Raw genomic sequence first — 22,424 nt, forward strand, 5'->3', positions numbered from 1 at the left:
GTATATTATAGACAGGGTAATTTTTGTACTGGAGTTTGTAGATAACATTATTAGTTAAGCATTATAATATGATTTATGTGTTTATTTATGTGTTTGAAAAGTTAAAATAAAATATTGTGGTATTTCATGCAGGCTTTTATGTTATTCTTTAAACATCTTGATCGACTGGAATGGTTCTCTGCATAGGATTAATTTGAATTGTAACAATGAATTTCTTTTGTAAATTTTATGTCCATAGTCGATTTAGATTTATAGAGATAAGTAAGAGATATAACTGATTCTTTGCAGTGCCTCAGGCAGCTCCCAAGTTGATTGTGGAAGCTGCCAGCCCTACAACTGCACGAGTTACATGGACACCCTTGCCTAACGAGAAAGCTCGAGGATTGATCACAGAATATAAGATCCAGTGGCGGAGATCATCTCATCCGTCCTCCAATGTAGATGAAGTGAAAGGAGATGTGTTGGAGTACACCATTACAGGTTAGCTTGGACTAATTCTATTGAGCAAGTTTTATAAAAATTGGGGAAATTTGTCCTTACGTATTCTTTCAAGAATGTGCTGCAGTAGGTACTTCAGAATTAACCTGGAGTGTCTTGCTTCAGCGTATCAAGTGCTCAATTTTCAGTCTAAACTGAGCTATGAAAGAAAAGAGTAAATAGCAAATAATTACAAAAAAACAAGTGGAGTATGAGAATAGGTAAACTAATTTCTCAGGAAATTCATCTCTGCTCTCACAAGGAAGTTAGCACAACTTGCGATCGCAATTGTAGGTGATTTGTGGTTTGTATGAATATGTTTGAGGTGCTGATTACGGCACTGTATAAATTAAGTGCCATCGCCAAGTACACTGTAAGTTACGAAGATTTGCTGTTCTCCTCAAAGTAGACCATATCTAACATGATATCGTGGCTTTAGTAACTTTAGACACCATAAACGTTTTCTCTAGCTACTTTAGTTATTTTACGTGTATGCTATGGTCGACACGCCGCGCCGAGTCCAAGGTCACCCGACACAGTTGCCAATGCGACATCTAGGGGAATCAGACAGACATTCTGCATAAGAGCAAGGAAGCTAGTATAATAGGGACCTCCGTCTGTGTTGTATCTTCTTCGACTGTTCTTAAAGTTCCTTCTGTTTGTGGTGTTTCCAATTTCGTAGAGAGTCACTGTCACCGTAATCGTGTGATAATGAATCCTGCCAATATAGTGCGTATAGTTGTTAGCCATTACCAACACAAACGAAGATCCAGAGAAATTACAGTAAGTGAGAGAAATGCAGCTGCATTCATAATCAATGTGACAGGCGAAACAGTGGCAAACAATGGTAATTATGTACATCAAGAAAATACAATAGACTATATTGAAGAATATGAACCTGCAAAGGAAGACTTATCTGATTGTGAAAACATTATGAACGATCCAGAACCTGACTGTGAGGAAGAGTCATTAATAAAAAGTGATGGAAGCCAGTTGTCTGTGTATCTGCCAAGCCCACTGGCGAGGAAGAGGTGGGGTGCTGTATCTTTTGAAAAGGCAAAGGAGATAATTTCATTCCAAGATTCTGGGAAAACCAAATGATTAAGCTTCAGTACAGTACAGAAATGATATCGTATGGTGCAAGACGTACATCATCTATGATATTTACGTCACGTAGTAGAAAAAGTGGAGCTAGGCCAGCACTCAAAACTTCCCTTGCTTGATGATTATGTAGGGGAAAAATTCAGGGTGGCGAGAACTGTTCTATGCGCTAATGTTCATGACAGGGATATTCATGCTTGGGGTTTAGAAAAGGCTTGAGAAATAGGACTGACTCGATTCACTGGATCTATCCATGGATGGGTTGCATGGTTTAAACAGAGACACCATCTTGGTTGACGGGCAATAACAAAGCGTGTAACCACTAAAGCCTGGAATAGAGATGGTGACATGAAGGAACAATGTGACGAGTTTCGCAAAGAGGTAATGTCCTTAATGAATACCATGGAACGTATACAGATTTATAATACCGATCAAAGTGGTATATGAAAAGAACTTCACTCGTCACGAACTCTGCATTACAAGGGAGAGAATTCGGTAAGAAGTTCGGTGCGGAGTGATCATGCAACAACTCATTCTTACACCATCCAACCCATTACTTCGGCAATTGGATACGTGTTTCCAACATTGCTGGTTATTTACCAGGAACCTAATGGTCAGTTTGGAATGCGAGTAGCGCATCTCATGCTGAAACCACAAAATCTGGTTCAAATTGCTTCAAAGTCCGGCCTAATCACGAAACAAATCGTGACGCAATTCTTTCAAGATGTCTACTTCCCATATTCAGCACAGGAGTCTCTTCTTCTGGTTGATTCCCACGGGACAGATCGTGACAGAACGCATATCAATGCTATCTGACAGTCAAGACCATCCCTCCTAGTGCACACCTTACATTCAGCCACTTTATGTGTTATTCTTCCGACAGTTCAAGGCGGTGCTGAAGCGGATTGAAGATCACATTATCCTTAACGACTATCAGTTCGCACCATTGTCGAGGGATTCCATTTCGTTGCTGATGTGCATTCTACACAATCAGTTCTGTTCTCTAGTCTTCGCTGACTTTGTTCGGTACTCCTGGACTGTAGCTGGATATGATGACTTCAGACCAGAGAGGTTTCAATCACCACCCAAACGCATTTTTGATGTTCAAAAGCCGTGTGATTCGGAAGACTGCTTATTGCAAGCATTCATGAAGTGTTCCTACTGTGATAAGCAACTATGTTTTTGGCGCTTTATACTCTGTGGACATGTTCATCCTCATAATCCTTTGCCAAGAGCTACCAACAACCCATATTTTGAACTCTGTGCCTGAACATGCACATGATTGTAAAGTGCAGTGTAATTGATGTTGGCAAATATTGTCCACATATTTGTAATGTACATGTAAAACACTTAAATACAAACCAGGAAGTTGTTTGCAATTGCGATCACAAGTTGTGCTAACTCCCTTGTCACTATTCAATTTTAAGCTGCCTTTGTCAGTAATCTAGTCTCTGCTGCATATGTCATATTTGGCTTGCGATATGCTTTCTACATTATTTCTTTAACCTTCTTTGAAATATCTTTGTTCCAATTCTGTACTCTTTGTAGTCTGTGTGAGATTCTCAAGGTAAATCCTCCTGCTGATGTCTTTATTGCATTTTGTAGGATTGATTTTCATTCCCTTTTTCTTTATTCTTTAACCCTTTGGATGCTGACCTGTAATAGGTCATCATATGCATACAATGCCAAGCATGTTTCAATGGATTTTGCATCACTGTGTAAAAAATTTTATTTACATCCTAGTTTAAAAGACGGAGGTAAAATTTGGTATGTGAACTTGATTTACTTCAAGGAATATAAACATGTGACTTGCATTCCAAAAAATAAAATTCTGTGCAATACTGTGCACAAAAATCGTTTTTTATTTTAAAAAAGGAGAAAAAGTAATTTGAAATTAATTAGCATATTTTACACTAAATCCAAAGTGACTAAGTGAAGATATTTAATCTTAATTCTCATCTGGGATCATATATACCAATTTATATTGTTAATGTAGGTCTACTTTCCAATTTATAAACTAATTTCCGAAAAGATTGAACATGTGGGGAGAAAGACTCCAACAATGCAACCTGTCAACGATTGGATATTTTATGAATTTTGGGAGAGTAATAGTAATCATTTGAGAGAACTGTGTCTAGTAATAGTATTTGTTACTTCAGAACAGTTCAGAAGATCAGAACAACATACAAAATCAACTAATAGTGTCAGGAATGAAAGTGTAAAGAACAGATTGAAATATTCTACGGGTGGAGCATCAGGTTGAGGTAGGCCTACATGTTTTGGCCCTGAGATTTCATAAAAGTGGTGGGGATGGACAACAATATTTTGAGGCAATATGCATTCAGTCCAAGAATCATCTAATTCACTGTCACTGTCATTTTCATTAGCACGTTCACTGTAACTCTTTGACATTACACGAAATGTTGTAAGCCCATTAGCCAATGGCACAGCTCCATCATTCTCTGGTGCGCTATCTGAAGACCCAAAAACATCATAATCATCACTTTCACTAAAATTTGTCTCTTCCATTTTTAAAGCGATCCACAAGTTCCTCAATTTCTTCTCCCGAAATACGTGACGACATACCTTGTTGTGATAAATGTACTACAGTATTTACAACTTTACTACGACCTATATAAATTGCTAAGTAACTATAACTACAGTAGAAATAATAATAAACTTAATATATTATGATAAATAACTCAAATGCATCAATTAGAACGTAAAATTATTGTAAACAATTCACAACACGCAGACATAAACAAACAAGAGGCTGCCATATTGGATCATAGACGTCAAGCGCTCACAGATCATACACTCACAATTGAGGAGTAAACTAGCAAAAATGAAGCTATGTCATTGCCATCTAATGACATAAGAAGGAATTACAAACATTCTACCTTCTTTCTACTTGATTTGTGGCACAATCTAGCGCCTTACTGCATAACTACACCGCTTATAAGAGGGTGCCAATCGAATCGTCATCCTGGCATTTTTTGTACAGAATGTAAGTGCCGATGTGTCGGCATCTTGGCACTGTAAGAGTTAATCTTGTAATCTGTTGCTTCAAGCTGTTCAACATTTCTGTATATCTGTTTCTTAAATCACAGTATCTTCACCATTTAGCAATTGAGTTCATTCTTGTTCCTCCATTTCTTTCTTTGCTACACTTATCATATTGTTAAAATAAAAGTTCTTCAGCGCTGATAACCGCTGCATAGTGATGATAATTTTGTCAAAGACTGGTACTACCTACTTATTTTGGCAGTAAACAAGTTGCCTTATTAAAATGCTTTGACTAAGTTTGTTCGGCCATCTTCAGCAACCGCCTCCCAGGGCAAGAACATTGTTACCAATTTTATAGTAAAAACACAGCTTCCATGAAAAAATAACATAGCACTGAAATTATACAAGATCATAGAAGTGGGACAGGAAACAATTTTGTTAAGAATAAGGAACAAAATAAATATGCAAAGCAGGGGGAGAAGAAAAGTACTCGTGATTTTTAGAAATTAGGACTAATTTAATTTTTTTCTTTAAACTTCTAGGTGTGGATGGTTGTGGGAAGCAAGGAGAAAAATTGGTTCTGTTTGTTGGTGATTATTTCAGCCCAGTCTACTTATTTTACGTGATAAAATAGTGATAGCTGAAAGAAAGGAGTGTTGGTAATAAAGAAGCGAGGGAAGTCGAGAACCATTTAATGAAAATGTAGCAAGAATATTTAACCCTTTAACCGTCAATGTCTGATTGATTGGACGTTCCGGAAAAAATACTTTCCAAGTTATTTATGGTTGTAATAATGTATAATACATGTTTTGGTCTAGTATTGGATTAAATAAGACTATATACAACAAGTTTAGTTGAGGAACTTGCTGCCGAGTGGCTTGGTGGCCAAGCGGCAATTCAGCTCCCGCAGGCGGGTAACGAACCCTTTACTATTTTACTGAAAAAGAAAAAGAAAGAACACAACTGCTCCATATTAAGAAAGATTAGTACTAGTCAAGGTGGTAAATGGAAAAAAGTCCAGATACATTTGTAAACAGCGCAAGAAGGGTGTACACCCTTTGTGCCTCCCTAAGCACATTTGCTAGAACATGTCAAAAACATTTGTAAATATTAGTAAATAGTTTCTTGTATCCTATTTTTAAGGCAAAAAGTGAATTTTTGAGCGTTAAGTCTGTGTGAAATAGACATTAGTACATCGTTTATTACTTAAAACAAACCAGGAACTGCAGCATTTGCATATAATGTAAGGTTAGAAAATTTCACATTAATATAATAATAATAATAATAATAATAATAATAATAATAATAATAATAATAATAATAATAATAATAATAATGTAACTGTAATATTGTACATAAGGCTCTATTTTTTTATATGTAGCATAGGAAACACTACCTCTCTAATGCAGCTTTTGTTAGTAAAAATATTTTTTTCTTAATGTTTGATCATGAAATACTTCTTTTTCAAACAAAGGAAATATTTATTTGAATTATCATTTCATAAAATAAACATTTACAAAATAAAGGTGCATTAATTTACATCAACAAAATGCCTGAAGCATTACCTTCAAAACAAAAAAATGCCCATCCAATTTACATAAATTTAACAGAAGTTATTAGGAATAATTTACTGCAAAGTAAAAAGTGCTCATCAGGCCTTGATGGTATAGGACATGGACACCACATATGAGGCTGGCGGTCAAAGGGTTAAAAAGATATTTGAAGGAGTTAAATTCGCCAAAGCTTAGAAGAGGGTGCAGTTTTCCCCACATATAGAAAGTATGAATACAAATTTTAGTTTGCATAATTATAAGGGCATAACCTTGACACACAAATTAAATTATTACCTGGATAACTGCTGAAGAGGGCACACAGATGCTCGATCCTTTTGAGATGTGAGGTTTAAAGACAAATGATGAAATAATGATCATGCAAATAATTTTGGATACTAACAGAATGTAAGATAAACTGTGTATTACAAATAAGTGTAATTAAATGGAATTTTTACTTGAGACAAGAAAAGGCAGAAAGTAAACTGGTACTACAGTAAAATGTCATTGTTACGAACGCCAGTTTAACTAAATGTTCAGAATAGCAAAATTATTTTTAGGCCCCTTCCCTATCTCCTATTTAATGTGTGTTAAAATATTTCATTGTAACGAATTTCAAACTTTCGGTATAACAAATTAAAATGTAGCCTTTTTGCTTATATTTAACACAGTTTTTTCTTCAGAATATAATTGAAATTCATCCTGTTTTAATCGCTGGTTATTTTGCACATCATGTCTCTATACAGTTAATACCAGGCGACACACTCTATACAACACACAGGTGAATCTACCCGATTACAAATCAGGGGAAGGTAAGCAAACACATCACAATTCTGACGAGCGGGTTGCCTACCCAAAAGCATGTGAAGATTATCTTACTTAGTTTTGGTGTACCGGTACTGAACGTCATTATGTAGGATTAATTTCTTATACATAAAAAGCAAATTAAAGCCAATATTCTATTAATAAAAATATCTTCAAACATTGGGGTGAGCAGATTGGATTACAGTATTCAAGTTTACAGGATATGCTTCAGGTAGCCATTTTTCATATATGTGCGCAATTGGTCGAGCTGAATATCGATTTCAAAGCAACCAATACATAAGAAGTAATGCTATTGGCTGGGTAGGAATGCCACATTTACAATCAACCCATGAACGTTACGGTTTCACATCTCTACCTTCAGTACTGCATTTCATTTATTCATATCGCATGTCGCATTAGTTGTTTATATTTCATTCGTGAAGCAAAGTGTGTATTAGTGTGCAAGTTAACTCTTTCGCCAATATGGATCAGGAGAAGCGAAAGCAGTTTTCTTTAAAAGAAAAATGTGGAATACTTTAGAAAGTGGAGAAAGGAGGAAAGAAAGGAGAAATAGGAAAGTATGGCATTAGCCCTTCAACACTTTCTACTTTTTCTACATAAAAGTAAGATAGAGCAGAATATCGATGCTGACATAACAGGAAAGTGAAAGGAATTCTCCGTGAAACTACTTTTTTTTGTGAAGCGTATTCAAATAATCCGGCTTTGCACCCTGGTGTTTGTTTCAAAATCTTCCTCACACTGAAAAAGAATAAAACTCAGTAAGACTTAAGCATAAATGTGTGCTCATAAGCAGTAAATAAGTTTCACAAATTTTTGACACAAAAATGAACGCGAGTGGGCCGAAATAAAATTTCTCAACCAGCGAGTTGAAAGGGTTACCAATAATATTACTATTGTTTGTTGTGATGGGCTTTGTCTCTTCTGCTGCCACTCATCTCTGATAGATGGCATTACTTCTGCATGCCTAAGAACATCCTGCCTGACTATTGGTGGGAATTAGCTGGGTAGTTAGATAACTTTCTTTTTTAGCATGTCATTCCTCTGTTTCATACATTTTCTGATAGCTACGGTATATGAGACACTGGTCTATCATAGTATTCCAGCTGTTCGATCCCTGCTATGAGGCAATGATAGGAATGGGGAGTGTGGACGTGTAACAGAGAATGGCAGAGCAATGTTCACTGCTGTCTGTGGCTGGGTCATTCCAGCTCTGGAACTTGGCATTTTTAGAACACCAGCATAAGACAGTCTTCATAAAAACTATACTGTAGAACTATAGAACGCTCTTAAAATCCACCTTGCCAATACACCTTATGTTAACCTTACTTATTCACTGAAAACATCATACATGTTTAGAGAGAAACAAATATTCTCTTCCTCAGCAATAAAACTTACTTCATCTCTCAAAGTCTAAGTTTAAAACAGAGCTTTTATATAATGATGTATAATATAAGTGAATAAAACAATGCAACAATTTTCATTGTTTAGTCTGATTTCAACGGAGAACTTTTATATCAAGATTTATAATATCAGTGAATATATATACTGTTTGCAATTGGAGTCACAAATACTATAACCTTCAGAACACCCTCAATGCTATAAAACTACACTAACCATGAGGTCTAGTCTGTGTGACTGCCACAGAGCTGAATACCTCCTCCTGCTCAGTGTGGATTGATTGCAAGTGACCTCAACTTTGCAGAGAGAAGATGTGCAAAGAAAGATAAAGTAACAGGAAGGAGAAATAATTAAGCCAGTCAGTTGAAAAGGGCACAGAGACCACAGCTCATGACTTTGAAGCACCGCCGTCTCAATCCTATATACTGCCTGCCCTGTGTGATGCGGTCAACATGCTTCTCAGCGTGAGCTCTTAGTGTCACGAACCTCCGCTAGGGGCGCCAGCTAACACACCCAACTTATCTCCGTACCTACGTTATTGTGTTCCAGTGCGTTTGCATCATTTATGTGTGTGTCTCTGGTTGTAAAATGATAAATTGTTGTGTTCCTCTCTGTATATAAAAGCGGGAAATCCAAATTCTTCAGGTGTGAGGATTCCTGTTATCCCCCAAATAAAGAACTTAGGGAAAATTGGCTTAACGCTATATCAAGGCAAGGATCAACCAAGAGTAATCAATGAATTTCATCCAATTATTCTCGTGTTTGTAGCCATAATTTTAGAGATGGAGATAAAAGATAAAACCAAAAGAAATATATATTGAAGCCAGAGAGCGTATGTAGTCGGTCTTCAAATTATCCTCATTACCTTCAAACCAGAAAAATAGCTCCACAAAAGACCATACAGCAACAAGATATTTCTTCGGAAGAAATCTGTGATAAAACAACCTCTTCAACTGCAGGAAATACATTGGATGACGAGTACGAAATTCATTTGAACAACGATGTATCAATCCAAGTCAGTATTTCAACGAGTAAGAACGACAGCAGTGATCAGAAAATCAGACATTAGAGGCTCCGATCAATAATACTGAGACTGCAATAACAGCTGATGACTAACCATAATGAAGTTAAAAGACTACAGAGACTATTCGAAGACAACCCAGAAATTGATCGACTGAATAAAGTAAGCAGCCAAATATAAAGGCAAAACAAACGCTTGTAAAAATCAAATCCATAATTTTTGCAAGACAAAATCCGGGCAGTCAGAACCAATCACGCGGTGCTATGTGGCATGGGGAATAGTATCCCAAACGGTTATGAATATGGCAGGACTCCTAGTCTAGTGTCAGCTCCGTCAGAAAGTACTCTGGAACAGTAGCCTAAATGGAAAATGTTGATAGTGTTTGTCGGGATTTCCTGGTTAGTGAAGGAAAGACTTAGAGCTGAATGTAAAACTCTCAGACCAACAGAGAGGAGTATAATAATGATCGCTGATTAAATGGCTAATTAAGTACAGCTCCTCTACAACCGAACCAGTGACAAGTTCGTTTGCGTGGTCAATGTTGAAGGTGTATGTGGCACAGATATTGTAAAATCTCCTGCTCTTGCGCGAATAAACTGTTGTGTTTTCTTGTCATCCGACTTTCAAAGAAGTTCTCTAGTCCTGCTGCCTACTTCCTCGTTAAAGGATTAGAACTCTCCAATCTATCCCTTTTATTTCAGAAATGATTACTGTAATGTCTTTCGGCAAAACAATCCAGAGTGTTTGGATTTCTATTCACCAGCATATAAACTACTTACAATGGTTGAATTATAATTTTATCGAGTACGTTAAAATAATTCGGTTGGAATCGAAACGTGAAAAACTGAAGTGTCTGACTAATGAAATGGCAGATGCTGTCTCGTTAACTGTGAAATCTATAGTGGAATGTGTGTCTTGTCTGTTACAAAATCGGTTATTTTATATACTCACTAGATGATTTTCTGGAGACGCAATAGAAGCTCTATTTAGTTCAGTGAGATTGGGTGGTGGATTTAATGATATGACGAACGTACGCATTGCATTATGTGCTATAAAACGTATCCTGAAAACTGGTCATGAACAAAAGGTCAGCGAAATAGTGATATAATTCTTTTTGCGTCCACTGCTGGTAAATAACATTAAGAAAAGGGCTGAAAAGTTGCTCCGTTACTCGTGTCGAGAAAATTCTGAAATTTGTATGTATCATGCAGCACGGGATGATCCTAATATAACTACTGTAACTGGTAAGATTTTATATATTTTACGTTTCTATATCTTAAGCCAAGCTCAAATGTGAAATGTTAGTTTCTGTATGTGCATTATCTTCTCAATAACATGTTAAGGATTAATTTTCATTTTATATTGGTGTTACGGACCAACTCTCATTTAACCAACATGTGCTCCGGGTGCGATAAGTGCTGCCATCTGCAATGTTGCTGTAAACGCAATTCTCGCGGCACAGAGCAGGCAGTATATAGAGATTGAGATGGTGGTGCTTTGAAGTTAACTTGAGATTTATGTGAGAAAACCTAACAATGAACTGTTAGTGGTAAAATAACTGTTCAAAATTAGGTGATACTTCCGTTAACGCTTTACGAGTGGAAAACCATATAAAGAAGACGTGAAACGATACCTGAGGCAGCATACAAGAGAGAGCTTCCTTTATGCTTGCCAGGCTCCCACCAACCCGCCCCTAGAAATATTCTTACTTATATAGAGACATAAATATCGAGAGAGTGTAAATGTGCGATTTGCGACCATTTTGAGTGTTGCTGTTGGCCGTCTTGGGTTAGCTATCCTGAAGACAAGTTTTCTGTTTTTCTTAGACAGAGCTCGCATCATGTGTACCCACAAGGCTGCCATCTTTATTGAAAATCAGATAACTGTGCAGTTTTAAATTGTCATGTCATGAACCCGTAACCTTTCTTTTTGTAACTTCGTCACTTATCACATTTTAGTAGGACTCCCGGGAATGCTAGAAGCCTGTTGGCTGCTTTGCAGCACTAGCTTGGGGGCTTGCCCACTTTGCTTGCTCCGAGCTCAATGGTCTGGTCACTAGGTGGTCCTAACCAATCCAGACCTATGGTCTTGTCACTTGTCCTGTAAAGACAGTATTGTCACTAGCCAGTCATAAATTTCTAAGTTGGCAGCCTTTTGCAGAACATTGTGACATTGTTGGAGCTGCATCATGTTGTATCCCTTACTTATCTTTCGCAAAGGGTCAGTGGGAGTTTTACCTAAAACTAAATTAATATCATACCTTTATCATCACTGTTGGCTTCTTTGCATTTTTGTATAGTATTCTTCATTCTCTGTGCTTGGCCTTCTAACTCGTATCCACATTTCATGCACTTGGCTGTATAGCCTTTTCTCCTCTCATTTTGTGTCTCCTCAAGAGTCCAACTAAGTCTTTTCTTCTTACCAGTCATCTTATTGTATTGGTTCAGAACCAGACCACAACACAAGCAAAAAAGGATAACTACTACTACTGACACTGGATGGATACCAATCTAACAATGGATGAAAGCCATTCAGTAAACTATTAAAATAGTTTAAATTTAAATAATCATTGTTGTTCCAGTAATAGAATTGGAAAGTAGTAAAAATAGCATGAATAAAATATTTAAAAAAACGTTGGTTTAAATCATATTTTAAACCTTGATTTAAACCGAGGTGAATTAAATCAGCCAACCCTGTTTGATAGTAACATAATCATCATGTCTCATAATTACTGAAACTGTCTTGAGGTTTATTTGTTTCCAGCTATCCCCTCTTTCTTTCCTTAGAAATGTTTGACCCCTCTCTTTAACACTGTGCTGTTCGAGTAGAGTATTGTATTGCTGCACTGTAAATTGTTTGTAACCTTCAGTACCTAGTTATTTTTAGTCGACTTCTTGTCCTTTAACATTATCATCTGCTCATCTAAGGTGATCTTGTCCCTCAGGATAGCAATGTGTAGTCATGCATTTTCTCATGTATTATTGTTTATTATTGGAAGAGCTGCATCAAACCAGTCCATTGACAGATGGTCCAAACAGCAGCAGCTTGTGATTTTTTCTGTTGTAATTTACATGCTTATTAAATTTTAAGAAAGAAAGAAAGAATAAGAAAGGGAAGGAAAAGAAGAAAACAAGAAATATTTAGCAACACTTATAATTGTTATAATGCTTATTGTATTGGAAATGCAAACCTAGTTTTGAATTGTTAAAATTTCCTTGTTTTTGAGCATTATTTTCATAACAAATGAAGTTAATTCATACATAACTACTTCATAGCTATGAACCTAATGTATGGATTGATTTAGCCCTCCTGACCAGTAATAGAGACTGTTTAAGCTTGAGTTCCAACTGTCTTTTAATTTTAACTCTCTGGAATTAGATCCCAAGCTAATGAAAACATTACATCATTGTTTTAGTTTAATCTACTTATAGCAAACATTTCACGAGTTCCATGGAATATAATTTTTAATTTTACTAACCTTTTATTTTTGAATGTGTTTCAAGCCATATCATGTATCCCATTCTTGTTTAATCTTTCCTTAATTTTTAAGTGCTTGATTTTGCAGGATGTGTAGAAGTGTTAGGGTTTTATTTTGTTGAAAAGTTGTTTTTTGAAAATTTGAAATAATGCTTCAAATTAATGATTTGCCACAGTTACAGTAGAAAATTTGTGACTTCATAGGCCTGCATCCAGGGAAGATGTACGAGATTCGTGTGTTGGCAGCTACCAAGAAAGGGTGGCCTGATTTAAGTGATGATCAGCTTGGTTGGACAACATTACAGATGCCAAGCTATGGACCTCAAAATGTTCCTAAGGCACCGTTGGTTAATTTAACTGTTATCAATTCTTCATGTATAGAGGTGAGTACCTAAGTTATTGTTATACAGTATTATGACTATTCTTTTTATTAAGAAGACAAAGATTACATTCTTTGTTTATGTTTTTAAGTCAAGGTACTGAGACCCTTCATCTATCTATCTATCTATCTATCTATCTATCTATCTATCTATCTATCTATCTATCTATCTATCTATCTAATCTATCTAATGAGACGGATACTTACTGTAAGGAATATATTGTTTGTTCGTGTGAGTTTTATGTACACTTCCTTTCATGACCTCATCTTCATTTCCATTTCATGTATAAATTGGTGATGTTGAATTTTTGTTTTGTACCTAGGTGGTGTGGAGTTTATCACCAGATAACTTGTATCCTCCTGAAGGGTTCAAATTATTTTATCGAAAGCAAACCAGTCAGCAAGTGGGTCCGGTTATTCTTCCTGCTAACACTACTCGGTACCTACTGGGAGGATTAGGTAAGAATTAATCTGAAACTTATCTTGTATTATGTACATATAATTGGATGACTTCCTTATTTCAGAAAATATTGATGGTATTAACTCTTCTTGCTTACAAAGACCTGACTTATCACGAACAGCAGAAACTGTTGTTCTTCAAATGACATGCTCAAGAAATTAGCAATAAAATATTGAAAGCGTTATTTGTGAAATTTATTTATTATTATTCTTTTCTTTCTTTGTTATGCCCATTCAAAGAGCGCGTTTGAGCTTATTCATTGGCCTGATGGTTTCTGCCTTCTTATCCTCCCAAAAACTGTTCATGAATGCACCGTGTTGCATCTTGCGTTCTGTGGACCACTTCCTACCATTTTTTTTTTTTTAGGTTTCTCCACAAAGTTGTGTTTGGCTACTACTGTACTAAAGGCTCCACGATCTTCTATGATGTCGTCCATGATATTATTTTCTTGGAGGTCCGCTTTAGTTTCTTCTGATGTTGTTGTTTGAGTCATCAGTCCATAGACTGGTTTGATGCAGCCTTCCATGCCACCCTATCCTGTGCTAACCTTTTCATTTCTACGTAACTATTGCATCCTACATCTGCTCTAATCTGCTTGTCATATTCATACCTTGGTCTACCCCTACCGTTCTTACCACCTACACTTATTTCAAAAACTAACTGAACAAGTCCTGGGTGTCTTAAGATGTGTCCTATCATTCTATCTCTTCTTCTCGTCAAATTTAGCCAAATCGATCTCCTCTCACCAATTCGATTCAGTATCTCTTCATTCGTGATTCGATTTATCCATCTCACCTTCAGCATTCTTCTGTAACACCACATTTCAAAAGCTTCTATTCTCTTTCTTTCTGAGCTAGTTATCGTCCATGTTTCACTTCCATACAATGCCACGCTCCACACGAAAGTCTTCAAAAAGATCTTCCTAATTCCTATATCAATGTTTGAAGTGAGCAAATTTCTTTTCTTAAGAAAGCTCTTCCTTACTTGTGCTAGTCTGCATTTTATGTCCTCCTTACTTCTGCCATTGTTAGTTAGTTAGTTAGTTAGTTAGTTAGTTAGTTAGTTAGTTAGTTAGTTAGTTAGTTAGTTAGTTAGTTAGTTAGTTAGTTAGTTAGTTAGTTAGTTAGTTAGTTAGTTAGTTAGTTAGTTAGTTAGTTAGTTAGTTAGTTAGTTAGTTAGTTAGTTAGTTAGTTAGTTAGTTAGTTAGTTAGTTAGTTAGTTAGTTAGTTAGTTAGTTAGTTAGTTAGTTAGTTAGTTAGTTAGTTAGTTAGTTAGTTAGTTAGTTAGTTAGTTAGTTAGTTAGTTAGTTAGTTAGTTAGTTAGTTAGTTAGTTAGTTAGTTAGTTAGTTAGTTAGTTAGTTAGTTAGTTAGTTAGTTAGTTAGTTAGTTAGTTAGTTAGTTAGTTAGTTAGTTAGTTAGTTAGTTAGTTAGTTAGTTAGTTAGTTAGTTAGTTAGTTAGTTAGTTAGTTAGTTAGTTAGTTAGTTAGTTAGTTAGTTAGTTAGTTAGTTAGTTAGTTAGTTAGTTAGTTAGTTAGTTAGTTAGTTAGTTAGTTAGTTAGTTAGTTAGTTAGTTAGTTAGTTAGTTAGTTAGTTAGTTAGTTAGTTAGTTAGTTAGTTAGTTAGTTAGTTAGTTAGTTAGTTAGTTAGTTAGTTAGTTAGTTAGTTAGTTAGTTAGTTAGTTAGTTAGTTAGTTAGTTAGTTAGTTAGTTAGTTAGTTAGTTAGTTAGTTAGTTAGTTAGTTAGTTAGTTAGTTAGTTAGTTAGTTAGTTAGTTAGTTAGTTAGTTAGTTAGTTAGTTAGTTAGTTAGTTAGTTAGTTAGTTAGTTAGTTAGTTAGTTAGTTAGTTAGTTAGTTAGTTAGTTAGTTAGTTAGTTAGTTAGTTAGTTAGTTAGTTAGTTAGTTAGTTAGTTAGTTAGTTAGTTAGTTAGTTAGTTAGTTAGTTAGTTAGTTAGTTAGTTAGTTAGTTAGTTAGTTAGTTAGTTAGTTAGTTAGTTAGTTAGTTAGTTAGTTAGTTAGTTAGTTAGTTAGTTAGTTAGTTAGTTAGTTAGTTAGTTAGTTAGTTAGTTAGTTAGTTAGTTAGTTAGTTAGTTAGTTAGTTAGTTAGTTAGTTAGTTAGTTAGTTAGTTAGTTAGTTAGTTAGTTAGTTAGTTAGTTAGTTAGTTAGTTAGTTAGTTAGTTAGTTAGTTAGTTAGTTAGTTAGTTAGTTAGTTAGTTAGTTAGTTAGTTAGTTAGTTAGTTAGTTAGTTAGTTAGTTAGTTAGTTAGTTAGTTAGTTAGTTAGTTAGTTAGTTAGTTAGTTAGTTAGTTAGTTAGTTAGTTAGTTAGTTAGTTAGTTAGTTAGTTAGTTAGTTAGTTAGTTAGTTAGTTAGTTAGTTAGTTAGTTAGTTAGTTAGTTAGTTAGTTAGTTAGTTAGTTAGTTAGTTAGTTAGTTAGTTAGTTAGTTAGTTAGTTAGTTAGTTAGTTAGTTAGTTAGTTAGTTAGTTAGTTAGTTAGTTAGTTAGTTAGTTAGTTAGTTAGTTAGTTAGTTAGTTAGTTAGTTAGTTAGTTAGTTAGTTAGTTAGTTAGTTAGTTAGTTAGTTAGTTAGTTAGTTAGTTAGTTAGTTAGTTAGTTAGTTAGTTAGTTAGTTAGTTAGTTAGTTAGTTAGTTAGTTAGTTAGTTAGTTAGTTAGTTAGTTAGTTAGTTAGTTAGTTAGTTAGTTAGTTAGTTAGTTAGTTAGTTAGTTAGTTAGTTAGTTAGTTAGTTAGTTCTTTTGGTGAATCTGTCGCTGTCCATTCTATACATATGGGCATAGATTTTCAAGTGTCTCTTGCGTACGGCATCAGTGAAGCTGTCAGTTAATGAGTAGAGGTCCGCTGTTCTCCTCTTAATCCACATTCCATTTTCTCTCGTGGGGCCATAAATTTTCTGGATAATTTTCCTTTCTTGCTTTTCAGTTTGTTATTTTGAGTGACCTTCAAGGGATATGGTTTTGGAGGCGTATAAAGCTTCCGGCAAAACAACTGTCTTGTAATGTCGTTTTACGCGATGTGACACTCTTGTTGTAGTAATTCCACGTTAGTCTGTATGCCTTGTGGAGTTTAGTGGCACTTTCTATGTTGGCCCTGCTGTCTAGTCCCGATGATAGTATGATTTCTCCAAGATATTTGAAGGAGGACACCTGTAAAATTGTGCCGTTTTCTATTTCTAGTGGAGTATTTTTTCTATGTTGATATAGATTTTCCATGCACTGGGTTTTTCATATGATGTCTGGAGGCCTCCCTGTAATGCTATATTGTGTAATCTCTGTATGGCATATCTGGTTTCATTTCTGGACATTAGTAATGATTGCTAGATCATCAGCAGAGGCTAAATGTTTCAACTTGACTTTGCTTCCCAAATTTCCGATGCTCGCACCTTTGACTTCCCTTTCCCATTCTCTAACAACTTTGTTTGGAACTAAGTTAAACAGAATAGGGGAGATGGTGTCACCTTGACAAACACCGTACATATTTCAAAAGGCTCAGAAATTTCCCCAAGGAATTTCACTTTAGAAGTCGTATTTGTGAGTGTTTGCCGGATTAGTTCTCTGGTCTTCCTGTCCACTGTGAGTTCCTCTAGAGTATCAAAAATGGTCTGTCTGTCCACAGAATCATACACCTTCTTAAAGTCCATAAAAGTAACAGTCATCCTGGTACCTCAGCAGATGCTTCATATCGTCTTCAAATTCCATATTTGTTCTGCACATTATCGACCTTTCCTGAAACCTGCTTGGTACTTGCCAATCAGGTGATCTGTCTGTTTCTTTAAATGGTTTGAGAGAGCTTTAGAAAGGATTCTGTATATGATCGGTAGTAGGGATATGCCTCCATAGTTTTTTGGACCTGCCTTGTCGCCTTACTTGTGCAATGGGTGTATTAATGCGCACTTCCAATCGTACGGGTTCGTTTCAGTTTCCCAGATTTCTACTAAGATAGCATAAATTTACCTAGCTCGATAGCTGCAGTCGCTTAAGTGCGGCCAGTATCCAGTAATCGGGAGATAGTAGGTTCGAACCCCACTGTCGGCAGCCCTGAAGATGGTTTTCCGTGGTTTCCCATTTTCACACCAGGCAAATGATGGGGCTGTACCTTAATTAAGGCCACGGCCGCTTCCTTCCCATTGCTAGGCCTTTCCCATCCCATCGTCGCCATAATACATATGTGTCGGTGCAACGTAAAGCAAATAGCAAGAAAAAATAGCTTAAATTCTGCTTACGAGCCTAGTTTCAACATTTCTGCAGTGATACCATCCTCTTCAGGGGTTTATTATTTATACGCGATCAGATTATTTCTTCTGTTTCCTGTATTGTCAGAGGTTGTGAATCAGGGTTCGGCATGGGCTTTTCGAAGTTCAGTCTTTCTTTGGGAGGATCACAGTTGAGGAGCTTGGAAGTAGTCGGCTAGAATTGTGCGGTTCTCTCTAGTGTTCGTTTCTAATGTTCCATTTGCTTGATGGAAACATAAAGATGGTGATGGATAACTGGATAAATTCTCACTTAAGGTCTTGTAGAAATTTCTAGTGGTTTTGTTTGTTTAAAATTGGATAGAAATTTCCAGTGGTTTTGTTTGTTTAAAATTGGAATTGTTGCTCGATTTCTTTGAGTCTGGTTTTTGTCATATGCTCGTTTCTCCCGGTGGATTATTTTTGATGTAATTTTCTACACCTGTAAGAAGGCCTCCCATTTTTCAGTTGTTTGTTGTCCATTCCACTGATTTCACACTTCCATCCAATCATCAATGGCTTTATCATAGGTCTTGTTCCACCATCTGTGTTTTCGTTTCCTCGGAGGCTGTCTGAACTTCAGGGCTTATGTTTGAAGTGTTTTACGTAGGTCTGGCCAGCCTTTGGGATCGTGATCTCGTATGTCTTGTAAGAGGGTGCTGATGTTCTGTTTAAGGCATTGTGGGTCAACTCTTAGAGATCTGTTGTGTTTAGGTCTGGATCGGTTGGGTTGGAATCTCATTTTAATTTGTGATAGTGGTCTGAGTCAACAACTCCCTTCTGTACTCAAACAGTTTTGATCTCACACATATTTTTTTCTGGAGACTGCAGCGTGTTCAATCTGGAATTCCCCTAATAATGGGTTTGGTGATTTCCACGTTTTCCTTTTGTGTGGAGGTCTCACAAAATAAGTAGACACGAGTTTCAAAGTAAAAAGTTTTACAAAAGTCTATAAGGCGTTCTCCATTCTTATTCATCCTCTGATGTGCTGAGTGATAACCTACAATCCATTTGTGGTTTCTCTCTCTGCCAATCTGTGTATTAAAATCGCCTACTAAAATTTTCACATGATGTTTTGGAATCTTTCTAGTGGATTCTTCTAAGAGTTCCCAGAAGGCTTCAACTTTCTTTGGGTTTTCTTCTTGTCATTGTTTGTGGGAGCATGGGCGTTGAACAAGGAGTAAGCTTTGTTGCTCGATTTTACAGTAAGTACTGAAATTCTTTCAGATGGGGATGTAAAGTCAAGTACCGAATTGATGATGGTTTTTCATCTGCAAAGTCTGTCCCTAGTTGTGGTAAGTTCTCGTGGATTCTTTTGGCAATATTAAATCTTGTGGTGGCAGCTGTATTAGGCAGCTTTTACTTGTTTAAATATAATGCAAAATATCCGCAAGATATGAAATAAATCTATGAAGTTTTATATATCTGCATAAAGCTAATACACTAGTCTGCTCAAAAAGTGTAATTCTTAAATTCAAAATAATAATAATAATAATAATAATAATAATAATAATAATAATAAACTTTTGATCATATGTACACTAAATTGGAACATGTCACAAACAAAATGATATATACAGATTGTCAATAATGTATCTGTAATGTACTAGCAAAAGTTTCATCACTCTGAGAATTATATTCTTGAAAATGTATTGGCATGCAATAATTTGGAGGCGTGACCTTAGACCACGTTGCTATGGTAGGTTGCTTTATGGGAGGTTCGTCATCACTTTCGCTTTCCGATATTTGATGCGAAAAGATAGCTGATAAACGTTCCAGATCTGAATCTATCAGTTCATTGTCAATAACCTCGAAGTCAGATCCGTCACTTTCATCTTCCAACAAATTTTTGTAATGAAGATGCTATATTTAGACACACACTGTACTAAAAATGCGTATAATTAATCAAATACACAGAAGTAAATAAGTTTCACTGAACAGAAGAGTATGAAATGAAATAAAATGAAATAGAATAGCAGAGCAGAACCCATGAAGGTTTGTTTACAAACACTGCAGAAATGGTGCTCAAACACATCGTCGGAAGACTGCACTCATTTATTTCTGTGAAATTCCACCCAAAGAGGTTGTAAATATGAAACTATCTGTTAACAGTGTTCGAAAGGAATGCTTCGTGCCTGTCACAAGCCAACCGGTGCCGGGCAAGCAGTGACGAACAGATGTTTATTCGTCGATTTTTATTACTGTCACTTAGCACATGTGGTATCCTTATACTTCATGGGAACACCCCAGATAAAAACACTGGCATATGATCGATTACGTGATTGTGCGTGCTTGAGACAAACGTGAAGTATTCATCACAAAGGCTTTGATAAGTGCTGATGACTGCTGGACTGACCACAGACTGATATGATCTGTTATGGCTCTGCAAGTTTATCAGAAACACAGGAAGCAGAGATGTAGGGTGAACACGGAACGTCTCAAAGATGATAGCATTAAATCGAAATTACACCAACTCCTTGATGAAAAGCTGCCGGAGAATTATCCAGAGAATGTCAAAGACCCTTGGGAAACGTTCAAGTCAGCAGTGCTCTCAGCCTGTGAAGAATCGGCTGGTTTCGCTAAAAAGAAACATGCAGATTTGTTTGATGAGAATGACCTAGAAATTCAGTCTTTCATAGAAACGAAAAGGAAAGCATTCAATGTCTGGCAAAATAACCGTAAATCTACCTTCAAAAGGTAAATGTATCAAAATGCAAAAGATGAAGTCCAGAGGAAAACTCGCATCATGAAAAACAAATGGTGGATATCTAAATTCCGTGAAATGCAGCATCTAGGTGACACAAACAACACCCATGCTTTCTTCAATGCAACTAAAACTGTATATGGTCCATCTCACCATGGAATAAATTCCATAAAATCGAAAGATGATACTGAACTTCCTAGAGACACAAAGTCCATCAACTGCCGCTGGAAAGAACATTTTGAAGAACTACTGAACAGGGACACAAAAACCGATAACATCTTTCCATATTCCTCAGAGCTCTATACAAGACCACCTTGACAAAGCTCCCAGTCTATTAGAAATGAAAATTGCCATCAGTCAACTCAAGAATAATAAGGCACCAGGCATGGATGGAATTCCTGCTGAGCTCTTCAAGGAAGGGAACACATCACTAGTTTACCACGTACACAAGCTCATTGACAAGATATGGCAAACTGGAACCATACGTGGTGATGTAAGGGATGCCCTGATAGTAACCATATTTAAGAAAGAGTGATAGGGTGCATGTAGCAACTATTGAAGGATATCATTGCTTTCTGCTGTTGGCAAAATTCTCGCCAGAATACTGACCAACTGCCTGAAACCACTGGCCGAAGCAGTGTTGCCTGAAACTCAGTGTAGCTTTAGACCCAATCGAAGCACAACTGATATGACCTTCTGTGCCAGGCAGTTGCAGGAAAAATCAAGAGAACAAGGTCAGCCTCTATATATGGCATTCATAGATATTATTAAGGCCTTCGATTCAGTCAGTCGAGAAACTCTTCGGAGGATCCTATCCATAATTGGTTGCCCTCCAAAATTTATACAGATTCTTTGATTACTGCACGATGATATAAATGGTGCAGTCCTTAAAAGCAGTGGACCTGGAGAACCATTTAAGATCATAACAGGTGTAAAACAGGGCTGTGTGATTGCCCCCACACTGTTTTCCATATATGTTGGTGTCATACTTCATTTGGTCAAAGACAAAATTCCAAAGGGGGTAGAAATTGTATACAGGACAGATGGAGAAATATTCAGTCTTAGCAGTCTGCGAGCAAACACTAAGGTATCTACTACTTTTATTCTTGAACTTCAGTATGCCGACGATAATGTTATATTGGCAAACTCTGAAGATGATCTTCAGCATACCCTGGATGCATTTAGCGAGGCATTTAGGAGCATTGATCTAGACATAAACGCCAGTAAAATGCAAATTTTATATCAACCTGCACCAAACTGTGACGCTGCTGCTCCTCCTACCATGGTTAATGGAACTAGCTTAAAAAATATTGAACACGTTCTCTATCTGGGCAGTCACCTTTCAGCAAATTCAAGGGGGTAGAAATTGTATACAGGACAGATAGAGAACTATTCATTCGTTGATGCCGAAATTCAATATCGTCTCAAATGTATTAGTGCAGCCTGTCAATGGTCGTATGCGAATTAGGGTGTTTGACAACCCTAACATCAGCACCCAAACTAAGCTGTATGTATACCAAGTCGTTGTTTTCCCAGCTCTACTCTATGGTTGTGAAACTTGGGTTTCATACAGAAGGCACTTACTATTCATGGAAAAATAATATCTACGCTGCATTAGGAGAATCCTAGGAATAAAATGGCAAGACAGACGCACTAACGTAAACATTTTGGAGGAAGCTAATACAACCAGCATTGATTATAAGTTAAAAACTTCATTTTCCCGTATTGAACTGAGATTCACAATTAAAATATCAAGGAAGGTTCAACCTTTTCAATACAAAACGTGTT

General features: G+C 36.3%; 1 protein-coding gene across 1 annotated transcript in view; it reads left to right on the forward strand.

Moving 5' to 3' along the window:
• The window catches only part of LOC136860514 (protogenin), a 606,373-nt gene that overhangs the window by 471,370 nt on the left and 112,579 nt on the right, over nt 1-22,424 (forward strand). The window contains exons 11-13 of the mRNA XM_067138762.2: nt 289-480; nt 13,060-13,238; nt 13,558-13,693. Of these exons, the coding sequence (XP_066994863.2) occupies nt 289-480; nt 13,060-13,238; nt 13,558-13,693 (507 nt within the window). The remainder of the gene's footprint in view (nt 1-288; nt 481-13,059; nt 13,239-13,557; nt 13,694-22,424) is intronic.

Source organism: Anabrus simplex, chromosome 1, assembly GCF_040414725.1.
Source record: "Anabrus simplex isolate iqAnaSimp1 chromosome 1, ASM4041472v1, whole genome shotgun sequence".
NCBI lineage: Eukaryota > Metazoa > Arthropoda > Insecta > Orthoptera > Tettigoniidae > Anabrus > Anabrus simplex.